General features: G+C 39.8%; 1 protein-coding gene across 1 annotated transcript in view; it reads left to right on the top strand.

Moving 5' to 3' along the window:
• Positions 1-22,188, top strand: part of TUBA1C (tubulin alpha 1c) — a 74,646-nt gene that overhangs the window by 14,957 nt on the left and 37,501 nt on the right. The window contains exon 2 of the mRNA XM_072798044.1: positions 12,806-12,887. Within this exon, the coding sequence (XP_072654145.1) occupies positions 12,885-12,887 (3 nt within the window). The 5' untranslated portion in view covers positions 12,806-12,884. The remainder of the gene's footprint in view (positions 1-12,805; positions 12,888-22,188) is intronic.

The following is a 22,188-nucleotide window of genomic DNA, read 5'->3' as shown; positions in this document are numbered from 1 at the left end:
ATGATTTCAGTATTTTTAGATATGTGAGAGAGACTTCACTCTCACCCCTCATGTTACTAAGCAACATGTCATACAGTTGCTAGGAAACAGACTAGCAAGCTTGGGGGCACTTCAGTTCCCTTATCACCTTGCATAACACATGACTGTACCCTAGAGAGTTTTACAGCCTTAGAGACAAAAGAAAAAAGTTAATAGCATATAGAAAGGATAGAACAAGTGACAGCGGTTGGGAAATGGAATTAGGGAAAGAACAAGGTATTTGAGAAGAGTGTGTGAGGTTGGCAGAGGAAGGCTATTACGCAATTTCCTTGAATGAGTCATGGAAAAACCTTAAATTGCCACAGCTCTATTTCATATTCTGTATGCTTCTACCTTTTCTAAAAACAAATTAGAAACGGAGAGAAGACCATCTTTCAGATGGTGTTACTAAATCTTGTCAGAAGGATAGAAATCAATTGTAACTTTGTAGAAGATTGCCAATTAGAAACAGATTAAACAACTCACACCTTATTTAAAATTCCAAATCAAATCTGCAATACTACTTCACTCTATTTCTCTCCCAAATAGTAAAAACGGACAGCACTGAGAGAAGTTTGAATATAAGTGTTCTTGAACAAATTTAGAAGCAAAATTGTCATAAAACCTCCTGGGCAGTTCTCTACAAAATTTTAAAAGTCTGATCTAAAAGGAGGAAAGAAGAAGCTGTTGTGCTCTACCTGGAAGACTCTGTTTTATCTGAAATAAGAGACTAGGCTCTGGGTTTCATTGTGTGTATGTGAAAGGTTGAGTCTTTGTGTCCCTGTGGCATTTACTGTTGCTGGCAACCGGGAAGCTCCCTAGCAATTGTTGCTAGGTCCTCAGGGCCTCTGTTGGCCTGAAACCTTAATCACTGCCAGAAACACCAGAGATAAAAATCATGGCACAAAATCCAGCACCTATTATCCCCAGTGGTCCTGCTGCAAACAGTCCATCTTGTGTTCGGTGAAAATCAGTGTAAAATGGAGACTTCACACCAAGAGTTCATCCTCAATATCCTCCCTGTGAATGCCTGTTCTTTGAGCACAGGGCACCAAGACAACATTGGAGAATGGCTTGATTAAAATAAAATTTCTATTCTGGTGTCACTGGCTTAACTAAAAAGCATAACAGTCAGAGAGAAACACAGACAAGAAAGATTTCCTCAGATTTAGATCACTTCCAGTTCTGAGGTCCCATCAACATTTGTTTGACAACTTGAGATGACCTTAGTGACTACATAAGCCATGGTACAAATGGTGGTACCATTTCAAATAGGAGTCCAGAGATTCTGATAAAGATCCATGTCAGAAAAAAAAAAAAAAAAAAAGATCCATGTCAGGATCATCCCCAGAAATAACCTACATCATCTCTTGAAATTACACATTGGCCCTTAGGTGAGCTTCACAGACCAGTACAACCCATTTACTCAAGCCATCCTGTGCAAATATGGACTTTAAATTTGGCTCTGGTGTATATTCTACCCAGATGTAGACAGAGCTCTGAACTTATCTGGAAACAATTGCAAATCCAGGCTGAGATTTAGAAAAGATTGATGCTGAGATGACATAAATATCTCCTTCTATCAAGCATCTAGCTTCCAAAAGTGGGTCTGAAGAGGGGCACCTGGATGGCTCAGTGGTTGAGTGTCAGCCTTGGGCTCATGTCATGATCCTGGAGTCCTGGGATGGAATTCTGCATCGGGCTCCCTGCAGGGAGCCTGCTTCTCCCTCTGCTTATGTCTCTGCCTCTCTGTGTCGCTCATGAAAAAATAAATAAAATCCTTTAAAAAAAGTGAGTCTGAAGAGATATTTATTGTTGTGATTATAACTAATTTTTGAGCAACTTATCAAGGCTAACTAGTATGTTATCTAATCTTCAAAATAATTCTTGAGGGTAGGTGCAATTATATTTGCTTTATTCCTCTGTTGAAGAAATTGAGGTGCAGAGAAGTTAAATAATAGGCCCAAGGTCTCTCATAACTAATGAGTGATATGAAAATTCAAACCAGGACCAGTCTGTCTCCAGCGTTTGACTTTAAACAACCACTCTATGTATACAGTTAATAGAGAATGCTTTTTATATGGGAACAAATTGTGTAGTACATCACACCTGTGTCAAGGTGAAGAATATGTGTTCTGGGGTCTCTCTGTCTACTTATGGGGTAGTTGAGACTCAGAATGTCTGCTTCCTCACGGGTTGGCTTTTCCATAAAGACCCTACCAAGACAATCTGCCAGAACCCTGCAATGCCCCATCCTTGCATTTCCCTAAATCTGTGTTATTCAGTATGTAATAATGCTCCATGGGGTCTTTAGATAAATGGTTCAGATTGGGCTCTGCAATACCAGCTCAGCCAACTTGGTAGTCCTTTTTCTTTTTTTTTTTTTTAATTTTTATTTTATTTATTTATTTTGTTTGTTTGTTTGTTTGTTTTTTAGTAGTCCTTTTTCAATGTGAGGCAAAGACTTGCCTGTAAAGCCTTTCTGCATTTATCTGATCTGCTCTTCTCATTTCCTTATCTAATAAGAACAAGAGATCATTTTTAGGGACTGTGAGATCTGAATTCTAATTTAGAAAAGAATGTCTTTTCAGAAGAACAGTTTGGAAAGCTGTCACATTTTACATTATCCAGAGCTTCGAACACTGCCTTGGAGTCACATTGTCTCAAACACTTTATTTTAGAGTAAAATCTTTCCTTTTCCTTTGCATAACCAAAAAGTCCATTGAATCGGTATTTCCAGAACAAAGATAACATTTGACAGTTAAAAACCCTTTATTCTTACAAAGGCACTGGGCAGAAAACATGAAATAGTTACAAGTAGATGATGTGCTGGGCCTGCTTGTTAGGCCTCATGCAAACCAATTGTAGGCACTTCTTTCCAACTCTGTATTCAGTGACATCGTGTTGGTAGTGTGAAATTGTCACAATGGGAGCATTTATACCATAAAAAATTGGCCAATGCTATAAATCAGGGCTTTTTTTTTTTTTTTACCTCTGTCTCTCAGAGCCAGTTGTTAAACCACTAGGAGAGAAGTTCCCAAAGAGCAATGTACCAGCAGCGTAACTTCAGTAAAACATAGCCCATCCTTATGTCACCAGGCATCATGTTGATGGATTCTTATACAAATGAAGGAAGTCATCTTCTCAGTGATATCTACTAATACAAGTTTTATTAAATGAAAGCTCTCAAACACAAGACTTGGTAGAAATTGTATTCACCATTTGACACAGGACAAGCTCTTGTATGATCTACAACTTCTCAGAACATTGGCTGTATCTAATCTATATGTAGCCTATATCTAGGTAGAGGTACAGAGCAAGTTGCAGGGACAGAATAGTTTTCTCATAATAGCACCTAGAGGGGGCTTTTGGATTCTGAGGTGATCACCCAAATAGTCTTTTTTTTTTTTTTTCCAAATAGTCTTTATTGAAAGCTATAGATGATAGGCCTACTCTTTATGTGTAAGGAGCCTTATGACCTGACTTGGAATGGTAATTGTTAGAAAAATGGAATCTAAAGATATAATTTCTATTGCCAAATGATTTGAGAATATTTATAATAATAGCTAACATTTCTTAATTTACTGCTATGTACCAGGATCTGTTCTAGCCATTTTACTTATACTAGTCATTTACTTTATTTCCTCATTATAACTCACAGAGATAGGTACTATACAGATGATAAAATCAAGGCACAAAATGTTTAAGCAAGTTGCTGAAGGTCACCAAGTAAGTAACAGAGTCAGTTCAAACCCAAGAAGTCTGAATTCTAATCCTTTGTAGGGTTTTCCAGTATACCTTTTCATACTAAATATAAATCAAGCTAAACATTTAGGATATTTCTAATGATTTTTAACAGAACATATACAATACCAATCAGTTTTTTTCCAACCTCATTAACCCATTGTAAAAAATACACTTTGCATTCATATTATATACCCCAAACAAAATAATGCTCTTACTATGCATAATATTTTCTGATCTTTTCTATCTGATTCTATTTCACTTTTTAAATGCTGGTCACAATTCACTAAGTTGATTTCTTGACATACTACTGAATGGTAAACTAATGTTTGAAATTTACTGTAGTAGGAATGCCTGTGTGGCTCAGTGGTTGAGCATCTGCCTTTGGCTCAGGTCATGATCCCGGGGTCCTGGGATTGAGTCCCATGTCAGGCTCCCCACAGAGAACCTGCCTCTCCCTCTGCCTATATTTCTGCCTCTCTCTGTGTGTCTCTCATGAACAAATAAATAAAATCTAAAAAAAAAATTCACTTTAGTAGATTTTTTTATTTTTATAAATTTATTTTTTATTGGTGTTCAATTTGCCAACATATAGAATAACACCCAGTGCTCATCCCATCAAGTGCCCACCTCAGTGCCCGTCACCAGTCACCCCCACCCCCCGCCCACCTCCCCTTCCAATGTAGTAGATTTTTATATGTGGCCCCATGTCATGGTTTGGTTATCTACTACTGGTATCCTATTTTACTTAAAATTTTTAAAAAGATTTATTTATTTATTTACTTACTTATTTACTTATTTATGGGGTGGGGAGGAGCATAGGAAGAAGGAGAGAGAATCCCAAGCAGACCCTGTGCTGAGTGAGGAACCTCCTGCAGGGCTTGATCTCACAATGCTGAGATCATGACCTGAACTGAAACCAACAGTCAGATGCTTATCCAACTTCACCACCCAGGTGCCCTCTGGTATCCTATTTTAGAGCAGAATTTACAGTATTCTATTTCCTTTCCAATTACCCTGTGGTCTAGTGGCAAATTCACTTGAAGATGGACATATGATTTAAAAAGATGCAAGAGACGATGGAAGTCTGAGCCAGGCTGGAAAATGGAAAGGAAGACTATAACATGACAGTTTTAGATAAAGACTTTTCAGTATTTGACAGGGTATGATGATTAGTGTCCCTCCCCAGATGATACAATTAGGAATGCCCTAAGTGTCCAGGCCGGGCAGAGGTGAGATGAGTATGGAGCCATAGGACAACAGCCAGATGTAATGGCATATCAAGTTTTCAGGCTAGTGGTGCTCAGGTCATCAAATTCTAAAGCTGAATTGCTAAATTCAAATGGTTGAAACAAGAAAGGAAGATTAGGCATGAAGCAAGCAAGTTAGAGACCCAAGAGAGTTCCTGCCTACAGTAGTTTTAATGATCTGAGAAGGCAGTAGTAAGGTGAATCTTGAGGAAAAATCAAGCAAATGATTCCTGTCTATGGGTCTGAGTGTTCCCTGAGAGTTTAAGTTAAGTAAAGGAGATGGTGGTAGGTACAAGCATGTGGGATGCTACTGGAAATGCAGAGGTTATATGGCTTCATTCCTTTAGAAGCTGAAAATCTAATGCAGCATCATATGAAGGAGCATCACTAAAGAAAAGCTTTTATTTTTTTCACCCCCCTGCACAGCTAGCAATGATATTTGTATAGTGCCTTATCATTTACAGAGAGCTTTCACATCTGTTATCTCATTTAATCCATTCATCAACCATGTGGGACAGATACTGTTTTCATTTTGTACTCATAATAAGAGAAAAACTGAGGTCTTGAGCTTAAGTATGCCTAGATTTATATATATATTTTAAAAGTTTTATGTATTGAAGTAATCTCTGTATGCAATGTTAGGCTCAAACTCACAAACCCAAGATCAAGAGCCACATGCTCTTCTGACTAAGCCAGCCAGGCACCCCACCCCACTCCTTTTTTAAAAGTTTAATTACTTTTTAAAAGTAATCTCTAGGGATCCCTGGGTGGCGCAGCAGTTTAGCTCCTGCCTTTGGCCCAGGGTGCGATCCTGGAGACCCGGGATCGAATCCCACATCGGGCTCCCCAGTGCATGGAGCCTGCTTCTCCCTCTGCCTATGTCTCTGCCTCTCTCTCTCTCTCTCTCTCTGTGACTATCATAAATAAATAAAAATTTATAAATAAATAAATAAATAAATAAATAAATAAATAAATGTAATCTCTATACCCAACATGGGGCTTGAACTCATGACCCCAAGAACAAGAGTTACATGCTCTTGTGACTGAGCCAGCTGGGCAGCCCCCCATCAAGTATATCTACATTTAGGTTTCATTCTCTTTCCACCATTTAAGAGCTCTTTATCAAAAATAAACTGTCACTATGAAATGAAATTTACTTGATAAACTTTCCTTCTGTAGAAGATGTTCTGGGAAAAAAGCATAAAAATAAGAAGAATTAACGATTAAAAACAAATGTCTGAAACCCTATTACACCCACGAGGATGGCTATAATAAAAACATATTTAATAACAAGTGTTGCTGAGGATGTGGAGAAATTGGAACCCCCATACACTGCTGATGGGACTGTAAAATGGTGCAGCCACTTTGGAAAAGAGTTTGGCCATTCCTCAAAATGTTAAATACAGAGTTAGCATATGACTCGGCAATTCTACTCCTAGTTATATTGCCAAGAAAAGAAAAAACATATGCCCACATAAAAGGTGGTAGACAAATGTTCATAACAGCATTATCCGTAACAGTCAGAAAGTGGAAACAACCCAAGTGTTCAGCAACTGATGAATGGACAAATAAATTATGGTATATTCTTACAAAGGAATATTACTCAACAATAAAAAGCAATGATATACGTACTACAAGAGAAATGAACCTTTTTTTAAGTCTGTCAACACTGATTTTTTTTCTAAGATTTTATTTATTTATTCATGAGAGAGAGAGAGAGAGGCAGAGACACAGGCAGAGGTTCTCTCTCTGCAGGTTCCATTCAGGGAGCCCAAAGTGGGACTCGATCCTGGGACTCCAGGATCATGCCCTGAGTTGAAGGCAGACGCTCAACCACTGAGCCACCCAGATGTCCTTGTCAACACTGATTTATTTACTCAACAAGTGTCTTGAACCATTTCCACACATTACCCTCCCCTCTCAGCCCTTATTCATATTCTTTTTTAAAAAATTTATTTATGTATTTATTTGAGAGAGATAGTGAGTTGGAGGAGGGGCAGAGGGAGAAAATCTTAAGGAGACTCTGTGCTGAGCACACAGCTGGACGAGGGGCTTAATCTCACAACCCTGAGATCATGATATGAGCCAAAACCAAGAGTCAGAGATGTGATTGACTGAGCCACCCAGGCACAACCCCCCTTTGTAAAAAGATTTTATTTATTTATTTTATATATAGAGAGAGAAAGCACAAGCAGGGGGAGTGGCAGGCAGAGGCAGAGGGAGAAGCAGGCTCCCTGCTGATCGGAGAGCCCAACCTGGGGCTCAATCCCAGGACCCCGGGATCATAACCTGAACCAAAGGCAGACACTTAACCAACTCAACCACCCAGGTACCCCTGAGCCACCCAGGCACCCCTCATTCATATTCTTGTATAGTGTTTGTAGCTATCTGAAGCTTATCTATCTATCTATCTATCTATCTATCTATCTATCTATCTATCATCTATCTATCTCTATCTACATTTAGTTTGTGACTCCATTAGAATATAGTGGGCTTTTATTGTTTTTTATTTTAATTCTAGTATAGTTAACATACAGTGTTATATTGGTTTCAGGTATATAATATAGTGATTCAACAATTCTATGAATTATTGGGTGTTCATCATAAGTATACTCTTAATCCTTATCGTCTGTTTCACCCATCCCCTTATCCACCACCCCTCTGGTAACCATCAGTTTGTTCTCTATAGTTAAGAGTCTGTTTCTTGGTTTGTCTCTAGAGATGAACTTTGAAAATATGTTGTTAAGTGAAAGAAGCTGGACATAAAAGGCCACATATGGTATGATTTCATTTATGTAAAATGTCCAGAATAGGCAAATTCATAGAGACATAAAGTAAATTAGTGGTTGCCTAGGGCTCTCCTGTGGGGAGATAGTATGTGGAAAGAAGCAGAAAATAGGGAGTGACTGCTAATGTTTACAGGATTTCTTAGGAAAGTGATGAAAGTCATCTAAAATTGATTATGGCGATGGTTGCACAACTCTATGAATATACTTAATAACCATTAACTTGGACATTTTAACTAGGTGAATCATATGGTACATTAATTATATTTAAATAAAGCTTCTTAAAAAAAAGATTATGGCCATGAAAAGAATTATTGCCTGGTCTGTTCACTGAATAGAAATAATGATACCCTGGTAGCAAAGAGCTCCCTTAGCACCAAGATAATGAGTAATCAAAACCATTCCCAAGTCATTTAGGAGGTTAGGGGATCTCAGAATAGAATGTGATAAAAGAATCTAACTGCAAAAAAAAAAAAAAAAATCTAACTGCATTACAAATGTATGAAACAACCTCACTAAAGAGGATAGGGAGACAAAGTGTGATCCAAGTAACTTTGGAAATGAATGGAATACATAAATCTAGAGGCAAAAGGAACTGTAGATAAGTCCTATACTCTAGACAATAAAGTTGTTTCCCCTGAGGGTATGAGTTAACTATTCTGAAACCATTATATATCTATACTGGAACTAAACAATTAATATGTGGATGGTTGTTGATGGGAGCCAAGTTTCTTTCTTACTGTTAGAGTTGCAGGTTACAGACAAGCAAGAGGAGAAGTTGTAATGTGATAATGGATTAAAGTTGGAAGCCTCAGTAAGAACCCATCTTTAGCTTAATATACATATAATAGTTACATATAAAATATGAATAAATAGATGTGTATATACACAAGCTAGTATACATACATATATTTGTTTTCTCTGCCAGGTGAAAATGTGTAGAAGCAATGACACCCCAACAGCAACAGCATGCCTATCTTGTGTTTCTTTTTTTTTAAGTAAACTCTACCTCCAATGTGGGACTTGAACTCATGACTCTGAGATCGAAAGTCACATGCTCTACTGACTGAGCAAGCCAGGCAACCCCTAATCTTGTGTTTCTTTTTCTTTTTTTTTTTTTTAAGATTTTATTTTTGATTAATCACTACACCCAACATGGGAACTTGAACTCACAACCCTGAGATCAAGAGTCACACCCTTCACCAACTGAACCAACCAGGCTCCCTGACCACCCCCCCTTTTTTTTATAATTCATGAGAGACACACAGAGAGAGGCAGAGACACATGCAGAGGGAGAAGCAAGCTCCCCGCAGGAAGCCTGATGCACGACTCGATTCCAGGACTCCAGGATCATGACTTGAGCCAAAGGCAGATGCCACCTAGGTGTCCCTAAGACTGGTATCCTTATAAAAAGGGAAAATGTGGACACAGATATAGAAACACATAGAAGGAAGATGATGCAAATAGATTCACAGAGAAGATGGCTATCTAGAGCCAAGGAGAGAGCCTGAAAGAGCTCCTTCCCTCCCAGCCCTCAGAAGAAACCAACTCTCCAACTCTGAAAAAAAAAAAAAAAAAAAAAAGAAGAAACCAACTCTGTTAACACCTTGATCTCAGTCTTCTAGCTTCCAGAACTGTGAGATAAATTACTATTGTTTAAGGCACCCAATTTCTGCTACTTTGTTATGACAGTCCTAGCAAAGAATATAGACAGCAAGCAGAACTAAATGCTTTTGCCTAGAAATGTGTATATATGTAGGAAAACTATCCAAGAAAGCAAGAGAATAAGAAGCACAGTCTTCTGTGGAGGAGTCGGGATGCCATGTGGGGGAAACAGGGAGCTTCATTGGTTTGTGATCTTCTGCTTCTTGAGATGCTAGTGGTTACATAAATACTGGTTGGTTGGTTTTTGTATTTTTTTTTTTTTTAGTGGGCTCCATACCCAATGTGGGGCTTGAACTCACAACCCCCAAATCAAGAGTCACATGTTTCACAGACTGAGCCAGCCAGGCACACCTCATGAATGCTCATTTTATTATTATGCTCTAAAATAAATCCTTATGTTTATATAAAACATTTCATAACTTTAAAAAAAAGTCATAAAAAACCAATCTCAATTATGGGAACATGTGCAAAGTTCTCTTGCAGAGTTTGGCATTATAAGAAAAGGAAGTAGGGACAAACACAGAATCTGTTTCTCTTCAAAGTGGATATGAGACTTCTTTGGTAATATTCACTTCTGGTCCTTCTGGACCTCTTTCATGGCCAGTGGAATGTGACAGAAGGGAAAAAACAAAAAACAAACCAAAAAACCCCCCTCTACTTCCATTTTTCATGCCCCAGAAACGTGTTCATTTGAATTCAACAATGAATCAGCTGAAGTGACTAATTTATGTAGTTTTGAGAATGGAGTCAGCAGATTTCCTTAATTCCAACATTGACTGCAGTAGGAAATAATGTGCTTGAACTCATTCTACATCTTGCTGGAAAATAGGAGTAATGTTTACCGCAGAACAGTAGTATGAGGCTTAATGTTTCAGTGAAGGTTTTGGTTGAGAGGTGTTTAAGGAATCTAGCCTGGGGATCCCTGGGTGGCTCAGTGGTTTAGCTCCTGCCTTTGGCCCGGGGAGTGATCCTGGAGTCCCGGGATCAAGTCCCACATCAGGCTCCCTTCATGGAGCCTGCTTCTGCCTCTGCCTGTGTCTCTGCTTCTCTCTCTCTCTCTCTCTCTCTGTATCTCTCATGAATAAATAAATAAAAATCTTAAAAGAAAAAAGAATCTAGCCTGTTTGGGTTGTAAGCGAGATTGGCTGTTTTCTTGTTTAGCTAAACAGAAATTCTATTTTAGTCTTCCTTTTGTATGGGCCTGGTGCTTGATATACCTTCAGAGGCCAACAGACCTGGCCCTCTCACCTTTCAGGGAAAGTTTTAGGGTTTCTGAAGCCACAACCAGGTAAACCATTGCCCTGCTCCTTTGTGTGGTGCTGCCCTACTGGAGGGCACACCTTCCCTGCCGCTCAGGTAATGAGCCCTTCTGCAGCGAACACTTGCCCTACACAGGAGGATTGCTTAGGGCTGAGCTACCTCAGGAAAAGCAGATAGCATCAGGTGGGAAAGCAGTCTAGTCCCAAAACCTGACAACTGAAGGGACTGGGACTTAAATTACACATCTAAATGTTTGGGAGTATGGAACCATGAAAATGGACAACTGCTTAAGTGGACATTTAAAAACTCTTTGCACAAAGCAGCAACTGAGTCTTTTTTTTTTTTTTTTAACCTAAGGTAAAGGACACGGTTGAAGCTCTTCTCAGAAAACAGGTGGGATTGAGGAGATTTATTTATGACTTACTGGAAGCACAAAGAGAAGCTTTTATTGTTGATGGCTAGGCTGGGTGGATGCCAGGAGACACATCCCATAGGAGTTGTGCTGCCAAGCACTGACACACAGCTGACCTAGTCTTTTTTTATGCTGACTGCTTGCTCAGAAATTATATCAGAAAACGGTATTGAAAGACCCAGTGTGATTTGGATTATGGAGACTTTAGAGCAATCTTAATTCTAAGGAACCATTTGAAGGGAAATAGAGAAGCCATATATTCATTAGCTTTATGTGGAACTACCTTTCGGCTCCTATAGGAAAACTGCCTTGAGACAGCTCTGCATGGCCAGGCGTTCAGTATCATCCTCCTTCCTCTTCCTTTGAAACTACACATTTAAATTCAAGCTTTCAGCAAATATCTCCTAGATACCTCCAGAGGGGGAAAAAAATCTAAGGAACACATCATTGTAACCAATAGCTTTAAGCTTGGGAATATTTTTCAGATTCCGCAGTGAAAGTCAGAGAGAGAAAGGGACAGGATGTGCATGCTGGGATGGTTTGAAAGGAAGGAAGAGGGAAGGAGCAGGGGAGAGGAAAGATGAATCTTTTAGGGAAATAGTAATCCAAAATGCAGAATAATTCATAGATTTTTCTTAGACTCAACAGAACCATAAAATGTCAGGGCTGGAAAGAGCTTTAGAGATGATTTCCCTGTCCCTCACTGGTTATCTTACTGATGAGGAATCTTGGACCAGAAAAGTGACCTGTCCAAGGAGGCAGAGCCAGGTGGTGACAGAACCAGGCTGGAAACAAGGTGTACTCATTGTTCTCATGACACCCCTGGCCTCCCACCACATCCGCATCTGATTCCCACTTTGCCTGATAGCTGTGACCCCTCATTCATCACTTTAAGAGCTTTGGACAAAGGGAGTAGTCAGCTGTTGGGGTTGGAATTCAGTGCAACTGCCTTCTAGCCTGTGTCTTGTATCTTCACATCTTAAAATAAAGAAATCAATTTTTTTTTTCAGCCAACTCATTTTTCATTCGGAAGATCTTTCATTTGAAGAGTCTCAAATCTTTCATTTGGAAAATATGACACTTACATGTAAAAGAGGAAAAATAACCCCAAAGAATTGCTTTACAATGCCATTTACAGCCTATTATCTTTTATGATATGAATCCTACACATGTCCCACGACCATCCAGGTATTATCAGCTGCCGTAATCTCCTATTCCTCCCCTACAGCAATACTTTGTTTTCTCCATAGTACTGTGAGTCCCAAGGATTTCACCAGGGTGAAGCCCATGGGCCTTTGGCTCTTCCAAATAAGCTGGTTGAAGCTATTTAGTTTGTAGAGTATTTGGGGGGAGGGCATGCATGGTAATTGGTATAATATAAAATATAATAACAGTGTGTGTCTAGAGCTCAGCCTTGGGTCTTTAATTACCTTCTTCTCACCTTTATCACTGTCTTGGACTCCACTAGACATGCTGACGCCTCAACTGCCAACAGGCCAATACAGAAATTTCTGTTTGTTTCCTTGAGGTGTACACAACCAAACCCAGAAAACTATACAAATGGAGACTCTAGTATGGATTTTTAGCAGGTGGCTGGTACTTGGTACCCAGAATACTCTAGGCATCTGAGTTCTGTTTTGCTATCTAATATTCATCCCCTTTTTCTTTAGGAGACGAGGGAGATTATGCTCCTGATTTCCTCACCTGGACACCAGGACCCCAACGCGAGGGAATAATACATGCTGGGCAATGGTGAGATGCTGCCTTAAATTGGGGAGATAAAATTATCTTGATAAATGTTTAAAAATGATTATTGTCTGTACAGATACACACCTTTTGTCTCAAGACAAGAGATTCTGAATCTCATAAGCATCTAAAAGAGATTCATATGCAACTTATTAAATCAGCAAAAATTAATTTGGGGGCATCTACTCAGTGTTCAATGATATGCTAAGCAACATGGGGATAATAGTATTAGCTAATGTTTATTGAGTTCTTATAACATGCCGGGTATCCGCTGAGCACTGTATATGAATTGTTGCATCTAGCAGTATAGCCACTCCTGTGAAATAGGTATTTTTATTAGCTCCATTTTAAGTATTAATAGCTAAGGCAGAGAGAAGTTAAGCCATATGTCTGATATCCCATAACTGGCAAGCAGGAGAGCCAGGATTTGAGCATAGTTTACTTCCGGAACTTATGATTTTAAAGTAGTATGAATCATGGCTCCTACCCCCAATAGGTTTATAATCTAGTTGGGGGGAAACATGACTAACACACATTAAAACAATAGTAAATTATGTTAGGTGCGCATATATAATTAAATGCTATATTTGATGCTATTAACTATGACTGCTTCAGGAGATCAGAGGGCACAGGGAGGCATGGACCAGGCAGGCAGGATTTCATGAAGCTGAGCATTGAATTGTCCCTGAGATGAGCATAGGGAAAGAACTGCCTCAGGCAAGAAGGTGGCTGAAGTGCTAAAAGCAGGAGTAAGCAAGGCCTGTGCGGGAGGATGAGACAGCCAGCCTGACCACAGCTGGGTGGAGCTGATGAGGGGGGCTGGATCGGCCATGAAACCTTTAAAGCAAGCAGAGTTTAGGCTTGGTGCATTAGCAAGGAGAGAGTCATTAAAGGCTCTGAATCAATAAACCAATATTAGAAAAGAGATGTTTAAAAGAAAGATATGGTTGGCAGGGCAGAGAGAAGCTGTCTCATTAAAACTGCAGATGGCATAAAGCTTGGAAAAACATATATGAAATTACTCTAAATTGTTACCAGTCTCTATTCTCCAATTCAGAATCTTTGATTCTGGTTTGATCTTTATTTTTTTTTTAAGATTTTATTTATTTATTCATGAGAGACACACAGAAAGAGGCAGAGACATAGGCAGAGGGAGAAGCAGGCTCCCTGTGGGGAGCCTGATGCAGAACTCGATCCCAGGGCCCTGGGATCACACCCTGAGCCAAAGGCAGATGCTCAACTGCTGAGCCACCCAGGCATTCCTTCTGTTTGATCTTTCTCATTTATTTTTGCATTTCTTTTACATTAGCAAGTTCTACCTCCTTAATACTTTTCAAATTTGTCCATTTTCCTACATTTCCTTGCCATTACTTTAGTTTGGCCACCATCCTAAGGGGGAGGGGAGGTGTCAGAGGCCTTTCTGGAAGAGAAGACATGTTTCCAGAGTCCTGAATATTTGATAAGAGTTAGCTAGGAATGAGAACAGAGGTAGAAAAGGGGTGGGAATGAGGAGGTAGGAAAAAGATCAGGGGAAAGATAGCATAATGGGTAGAAGAAAGCAACAAACATGTGGAATACGAGAAATAGTGCTAGGGACCATAAGGGAAAGGGGGGAAACTGAGTGGGGAAAAATGAGAGAGGAAAACAAACCATAAGAGACTCTCAACGCTGGGAAGCAAACAAAGGGTTGTAGAAGGGGAGGTTGGTGGGAGGATGGGGTAACTGCGTGACCAGCATTAAGGAGAGTACACGATGGGTATGCCTGGGTGGCTCAGCAGTTTAGAGCCTCCCTTCAGCCCAGGGCATAATCCTGGAGTCCCCGGATTGAGTCCCTGGATTGAGTCCCAGGATAGAGTCCCACATCACACTCCCTGCGTGGAGTCTGCTTCTCCTATATCTTCTTCTGCCTATGTCTGCCTCTCCCTCTCTCTGTGTGTCTCTCATGTATAAATAAATAAAATCTTAAAAATAAAAAAAGAGAGAGTATGTGATATGATGAGCACTGGGTGTTATAATATATGTTAGCAAATTGAATTTAAATTAAAAAGAAAGCAACAGGACAACTGACACATAATTTGGCGCTAAACCTGGGGTGCTACAGTAAGGAAAACGAAATGTGGCATTGACTTAGTGAAGGGCCACCAGCAGGTGGTGAGGGTCCAGAGTCCAGGCTGAAAAGCTGAGCTTTGTTACATGATCTCAGAACATTTAGTCAGAATTTTATACCCTTAAAGGCCGACCACCTCCAGGGGGATGGGTGGAAGACCCTTGAGGAGGTGACATATTAGCGAGCTAGGCCTTGAACACACAAATTGACCTTCTCAGTGGAGGGAATGATCTTGGCAAAGGCACAGAGTCTGACAGTTTGAAGGACAAGGATCTTGAATACCGTACAAGCTTTAAGCAGATTAGTCCGTTGTTGGAGTTACCGCACGCTGGGAAATGGACCTAAGTTGAGATAACTCAAATTTAAGGGGAAAAAAACCCATCTGGAGACTGCTTGTAATTTTAGAGAAATGTTGATGAATGAAATAAGTAAAAAATTTTGTTTTCAGAATTCAGTGAGAAGTTAGAGCTAGATTTTAAATAGCATTGTTGAGAAACAATTCAGACACCATACAACTCACCTTTAGAAAGTATTATGATTACAAGTAAGTAAGTAATTACATCAAATTGGGCAACTCTATGATGAGGCTAAGGATGCAGCAGTTGCTCGTGGCAGTGATCCTGGGTGCCACTTGAACTCAATGTGACTCACAGTAAAACTAATAATTTGCCGTCCCCAGTGCTTCCCACTTTACAGAGGACAGAAATAACTGAAAATAAGGAACAAGCTATGTGAGTAAATGGTATATATGTGGTGTATTGCTACTATAAATGTGTGTGGAGTGTGTGTGTGTGCGTGCGTGCATGCGTGTGTGTGTGTGTGTGTGAGAGAGAGAGAGAGAGAGAGAGAGAAGATGCTTGACATTTTTTTAAATCCACTTCCCCATGGACAGCCGGTCAAATTCCTAACTTGTGAGGCTGCTTGGATAGAAGTAGTTGAGTTTAATGACAGAATAATGCTTACCAAAGGTTTTTAACAACATGGGAAGAGATCTAGAACACCCTTTAGGGGAAGTCTTGATTTCCTTATCTTCTGTTTATATAAAAAAAAATGTAGACTTTTGATCCTTCTCCTCAAGTGCTAGCATTTCTTTATTTCCATGCCTTTTTCTCTCTCTTCAGCTGCCAAACCCCTTCTTAAACAGGGGAATGGGAAGCTAAAATTGCAAGCCTGGCGGGGGCGCCTGGCTGGCTCAGTAGGTCAAACGTGTGACTCTTGAGTTTAAGCCCCATGTTGGGTGTAGGGATTACTTAAAAATAAAATATTTTTTAAAAAAGATTTATTTATTTGAGAGAGAGAGACAGAGCGCACATGTGCAGGAGCGAGTTGAGGGAGGGGAAGAGAGAGAAAATCTTTAGACAGAATCCCCACAAGGAGCTCAATCCCATGAGATCAGGACCTGAAGCCAAACTAAGAGTCGGACATTTAACCAACTGAGCCACCCAGGCGCTCCCAAAATAAAATCTGAAAAAAAAAGTTCAAGTCTGGCCTCTACCTAAGGCAAAGTAGAGAAAGAAACCTCACAAATATAAATGAGTTAACACACATTGTTACCTATTACTGTACAGTGTCTAAATTAGCAGGGCTACTTGCTTGCTTCCTTTAGTTTAGTTACAACATTAATCTTCAGTGCATGCTTTTGTAGCCATCTTATACGTCTCCGCAAAGCCTTTCACTCACTTCTTTTCACTAGGTGTAGAATAATTTTATTCTATAAACTTGAAAACACTTCCCCTTTTTAGTTCACTTTATCTAATGATTTTCATATCCCATTTCCCCTCATCCCAGTCATCAACAGGTACGATTTTCTGCCCCTAAGCATATTATGTTTGGTCAATTCTAGATCCATACTTTTTCACATTTTAACATCTCTGAAGTCAGGAATGTTATGACTAATGGTATCTGAAATTCAGTGAAGTACAGTAAGTTCTTTCTGAGTGAACAGTTTACCTCCCACAACATACTGAATGATGTTCTTCCATCAATCCTTTGGCTCGAATTCATAAATCTTATAAGAAGTCTTGCCTTGGGCAGCCCCGGTGGGCTCAGCCGTTTAGCGCCACCTTCAGCCCAGGGCCTGATCCTGGAGTCCAGGGATCGAGTCCCACGTCAGGCTCCCTGATGGAGCCTGCTTCTGTCTCTGACTCTCTCTCTGTGTGTCTCTCATGAATAAATAAATAAAATCTATTAAAAAAAAAAAGTCTTGCCTTATTTTTGAGAAACTACTTGATATTAATATAATTCCAATATTTCTAGCATTCTGATATATATATGTTCCTAAGGGGCACATGAATCTCCTTTATCAATTTAATGACTGTGTAATATTCCGTTATTTGAATATATCATGATTTTATTACCCAGTCCCTATTGGTGTTATCAGTAATGCTCATATAAACCAACTTTATATACTTATGTATTTCCCTATGATACATTTTCTAAAAGTAGAGAATAATTACTAGTTTTACTAGTACAATACAACAAGCTTTCCTGTCCCTGTTTTCACAGGTCTATAAGCCTTTATTTCTAGTTTAATGATTTTTTTTTTTGTCTTTTGTTTATTTTTTGTTGTGGTAAAATATATAACATAAAGTTTGCCATTTTAACCATCTTTAAGTGTACAGTTCAGTGGCATTAAGTATATTCACATTGTTGTGCATCTATCAACACTATCCATCTTCAAAAGGATGATCTTTTCTAAGGTTGTAAATACATATTACCGAGTTGCCCTATAGAAATAAGTAACTACAGTACCTCACAACAACTTATTTATCTGTTAAACACTCATTTATTGAATAGTCCCGTGTGTCAGGCAATGTACTAGATACTCATAAATATTATATCAGTTAAGATGGTTTTGTTGCAGGGCGCCTGGGTGGCTCAGTCAGCTAAGCATCTGCCTTCCACTTTGGTCATGATCCCAAGGTCCTGGGATCCAGTGCCACATAAGGCTCCCTGCTCAGCGGGAAGTCTGCTTCTCCTTCCTCCTCTCCCCCTCTCCCTGCCATGCTCACTTGCTCTCTATCAAATAAATAAATAAAATCTTTTTTAAAAATATGGTTTTGTTGCAAATAACAAAACCCAACACCAACTGACAAGCAATAGTTTTTTTTCCAAGCATGGCTGAAATCAGTTCTGCTTCTGTCACCAGGACTCACTTTCTCTCTGTCTTTCTCTTGGTTATGTTCTTTCCATATCTTCATTTTCAAACAGGCTTGTCCTTTGTGGTATCAAAATGACTACAGCAGCCGAGCACCCTATTGACTCTATGTCCAGCAGAGAGAGCGAAAGAACTCCTCTTCTAGTAACTCTAAAGATTAAAGTCCTGAGATCTACTTTGACTGGAAGGTTTAGAGCATATGCTCACTCAAACCAATCAGGAAGGCTATAGGAATGGGACAATTAACTGGCTAATTTAGATCTTTGACACATCCTCCACCCTGATCCCAGGGGTTAGAGGAACCCCATTTGAATCACAAAGACCAAAAGCAGAGAAGCCACAAAGAAAATCAACCTTGTTGCCCAAAGAACTGGAAGGGACACTGGGGTGACAAAAACAATGTCCACGGCCATTCAGAAATAGAGTGAGGGTATCATATAAGAAAGCATGCCATATAGCATGTAAAAATGCAGTTTAAAAAAAAGAGGAAAGGAAAAAAAAAGAGGAAAGGGAGCAAAGTTTTTTCCAAAAATTTTAAAAAGATTTTATTTATTTATTCATGAGAGACACAGAGTGAGAGAGAGGCAGAGACACAGGCAGAGGGAGAAGCAGGCTCCATGCAGGGAGCCTGACATGGGACTCGATCCCAGGACTCCAGGATTACACCCTGGGCCGAAGGCAAGCGCTAAACTTGAGCCACCCAGGGATCCCCCCACTTTTTTTTAGTATGTTTAGTGCCATGTACTGGCTTTGGCCTTCTGGAAACATTTTAATGAGGGAAATAGATATATACGCAGATCTAATAGGCTGAGTGTCAAGAGAGGTAAAGAAGTGGTATGCTGCAGACCCAGGAAAGGTTTCCTAGAAGAGATGACACCTGAGCTGAATCTTGCTCTGTAACATAAGGGAAGGTAGAAAGACACTTTAGGGAAAAGAGAACTGCATGAAATAGTTAAAGGGGAGTTATAAATAGTTTAGTATACCAAAACTAATGTCTGTTGAATGCTATTATATGCTAGACACCTCTCAGCCCTTTTTCTATAATATTTTATGTAATTAATATGTTCAGAGAATAGTGAATAATAGCTTGGCATTCTGGAAGAAACGTTCATGAAAAGGAACACAAAACAAAGCAAATAAAAATAAGCAAACCCAAAAAGATCAAGCTGAAAAAACAGGTTGGAATCAGATTATGGAAGGGCTGTATTATACCTAATACCTAATGCAGTAGATATTGGAGCTAATAAAAGTTTGGGGACAAGGATTTGACATGATCAAGGTCATGCTTTATAAACATTTTCCAAATTTAATACCTGCAAGATGATGTTGAGTGGAGAGAATTGTATTTGGGGAATCATTGAAGAGGTTGCTAAGACACGCCATCCAGAGGTCAAAAGAATCTGCTTCTGCCCTCCTGACTCTCATACACTGCTGACCTCATAAACTTTCTTCACAGTGCCCTCTGGGGTCTTTGTTTCATTGAACTGTCCCCTATATTCTTAGTCTCTTTATAGAATGCACCCTCCTCCTCCTTGCTTTAACTGAAACTTTTTTTTTTCTCCCAGGAATCCACTTCTACTGAGCCCCCTTGAGCAGAAGTTATTGATTGGACCCAGAGCTCACCAATTTGCAAATCATTTCTAGGAATCCCCCCTCCTCTGAGGACCATGCTATCTAGCTCTCCCCCATCTTTTTAACGTCCTTACTCTCCCCTGATTCACTTTGCAACACATTACTACTGAAAGTTCTTTGGCAATTGTCACTTAGATGCTAAATTCAATAGGTTTCCTATTTTAACTTGGGGGATTCTGTTGACCCCTTGTTTCTTGACAGATTCTCCAGAAATTATTTTTTCCTGTGTCTTCTCATACCTGTCTGGCCATTCTTTCTTGAAAGTTCTTCCTCTCCCCACTTTTTAAATATGAATATGCCTTGGGCTTCTTCCTCAGCCATCTTACCTTCTTTTTTTTTTTTTTTTTTTCCATCTTACCTTCTTGCCTGCCTTGCTCTCCCAATGATTTGAATCACTACCACCCATGTGTCAGTGACCTGACAACTCACAGATCCACACCACCAGGCTCTCTCCTGACCTTTAAATCTGTGTGTCCAACAGGCAGTTGGACATCACTAACTCAGTGTTCCCCTGAAACTCCAATTCCGCATGCCTAAAAGAGTAGGTTCTTTCCTGGCACCCAAGCAAAAGCCTGAAAATCATGTCAACGCTTCAATTTCAATAACCACTTTTTAACTAGTCACTGAGCATTGTTAATTCTTTTTGTTACCTCTTATACCTCTCTCCTCTCCATTTTCACTCTAATTTCTCTAATTTGAAATTTCATTTTCCTTTGCCTAACATATTAGCTTTTCATTTTGATAATTTTCAAATATACATAGAGTATAATGAACCCTGATATATCTATCATCTGGATTCAATAATTATTAACTTTCGGTCAGAGTTACTTCATCTATTATTTCTACGGTGTTTTAGAGCAAATCTAGACATCATGACATCTCACCCATTAAACTCTTCGGTACACTGCTTTATTATGCCAAAGTAACAGTATCACACGTAACAAAATGCACAAGAATACCTGAATATTATCTTTTTTTAAATTTTTATTTATTTATGATAGTCACACACATAGAGAGAGAGAGGCAGAGACATAGGCAGAGGGAGAAGCAGGCTTCATGCACCGGGAGGCCGATGTGGGATTCGATCCAGGGTCTCCAGGATCGCGCCCTGGGCCAAAGGCAGGCACCAAACCACTGCGCCACCCAGGGATCCCCCTGAATATTATCTAAGACTCTATTTGTTTTCCACATTTTCTCTTTACAGTTGAGGCTTAGCCATATAGATAGCACATAGAACTTATTTCTTCTGAAAGGGCCTGTTGAAGTCTCAGGTAAGTTAGATTGTACTAAAGGACAGGCTTTTTATTTTTTTTTTTTTTAAGGATTTATTTATTTATTCATGAAAGACACAGAGAGAGGCAGAGACATAGGCAGAGGGAGAAGCAGGCTCTCACAGGGAGTCTGATATGGGACTCGATCCTAGGACCCCGGGATCACACCCTGAGCCAAAGGCAGAGGCTCAACCACTGAGCCACTCTGGAGTCCCCAAGGAGAAATTTCTAACAGTTTCTCCTGCTCACAGCTCTTGAGGCAATGGGCAGAGCCAGACTTAGGTCAAGGACAGGGTCATTCCTATTTGAGAGTAGGGTCCCAGGCCTGAAGTCCATTGAGTTCCATCCTGTGCCCCTGTAAGAGGCATGTGGCATTGGGTGAGTCAGGATCTATTTATTACAAGACCATCGGATTCTCAGCAAAGAGATGCATTTCTGAAAACATAGTCCTTGGGTGAGGAGAATTCCTTCCTCAGAGAAAGAAAGTTGCTTTCCTGGCCAATATGATTTATTATCAAGCATAGGATAAACTGGGAAATGGCAGATTAGTGACAAAGCTAATTAGCAAGCTGTTGTTCAGTGCCAGGTGTTTAAAGTTTAAGAACTAATTTCATGACCCTGTGCATGTCACCTCCCTCTGTTGGCCTCTGTGTTTTAATCTTCCAAATGAAGATATTGGACTAGATGATCTCTAAGATAATTTCCAGCTCTACCATTTTATGATCTAATTTTTATGTAACACCAGTGTAACATGTTTTTGGCATGATGAACGTTCAAGAAGTTTGATATCATTTTACAGATAAGGACTCTGAGGGCAGTGGGGCCAGGGATTTGCTTCAGATGCATGCAGGTCAGGGCCTGAATCCTTCCGGAGCTCTGTTTCATTAAGCAATCAATATTTCCTGGCTCCTGGGCGGAACTGCAGTATCTTTCCCTTCAAAAAAGCTGGTCTGTTTTTTCCCACCAGGCTTGAAGGAAAAAACAACAACAACAACAACAAAAAACGAAAACCAAGGGCCAGAGTATTAATACGAAAAATATTAGAGCACACTTATTCTGCTCCCACAGACAATGAGGGTTGAAATCTCACAGAACTGAAAGACTAGCCCGTGGCACAGAGACTGCCAGGGAGGCTGGGGG

Source organism: Canis lupus, chromosome 25, assembly GCF_048164855.1.
Source record: "Canis lupus baileyi chromosome 25, mCanLup2.hap1, whole genome shotgun sequence".
Taxonomy (NCBI): domain Eukaryota; kingdom Metazoa; phylum Chordata; class Mammalia; order Carnivora; family Canidae; genus Canis; species Canis lupus.
Note: the sequence above shows the minus strand (reverse complement) of the source record. Positions and strands in the feature narration are given on the sequence as shown.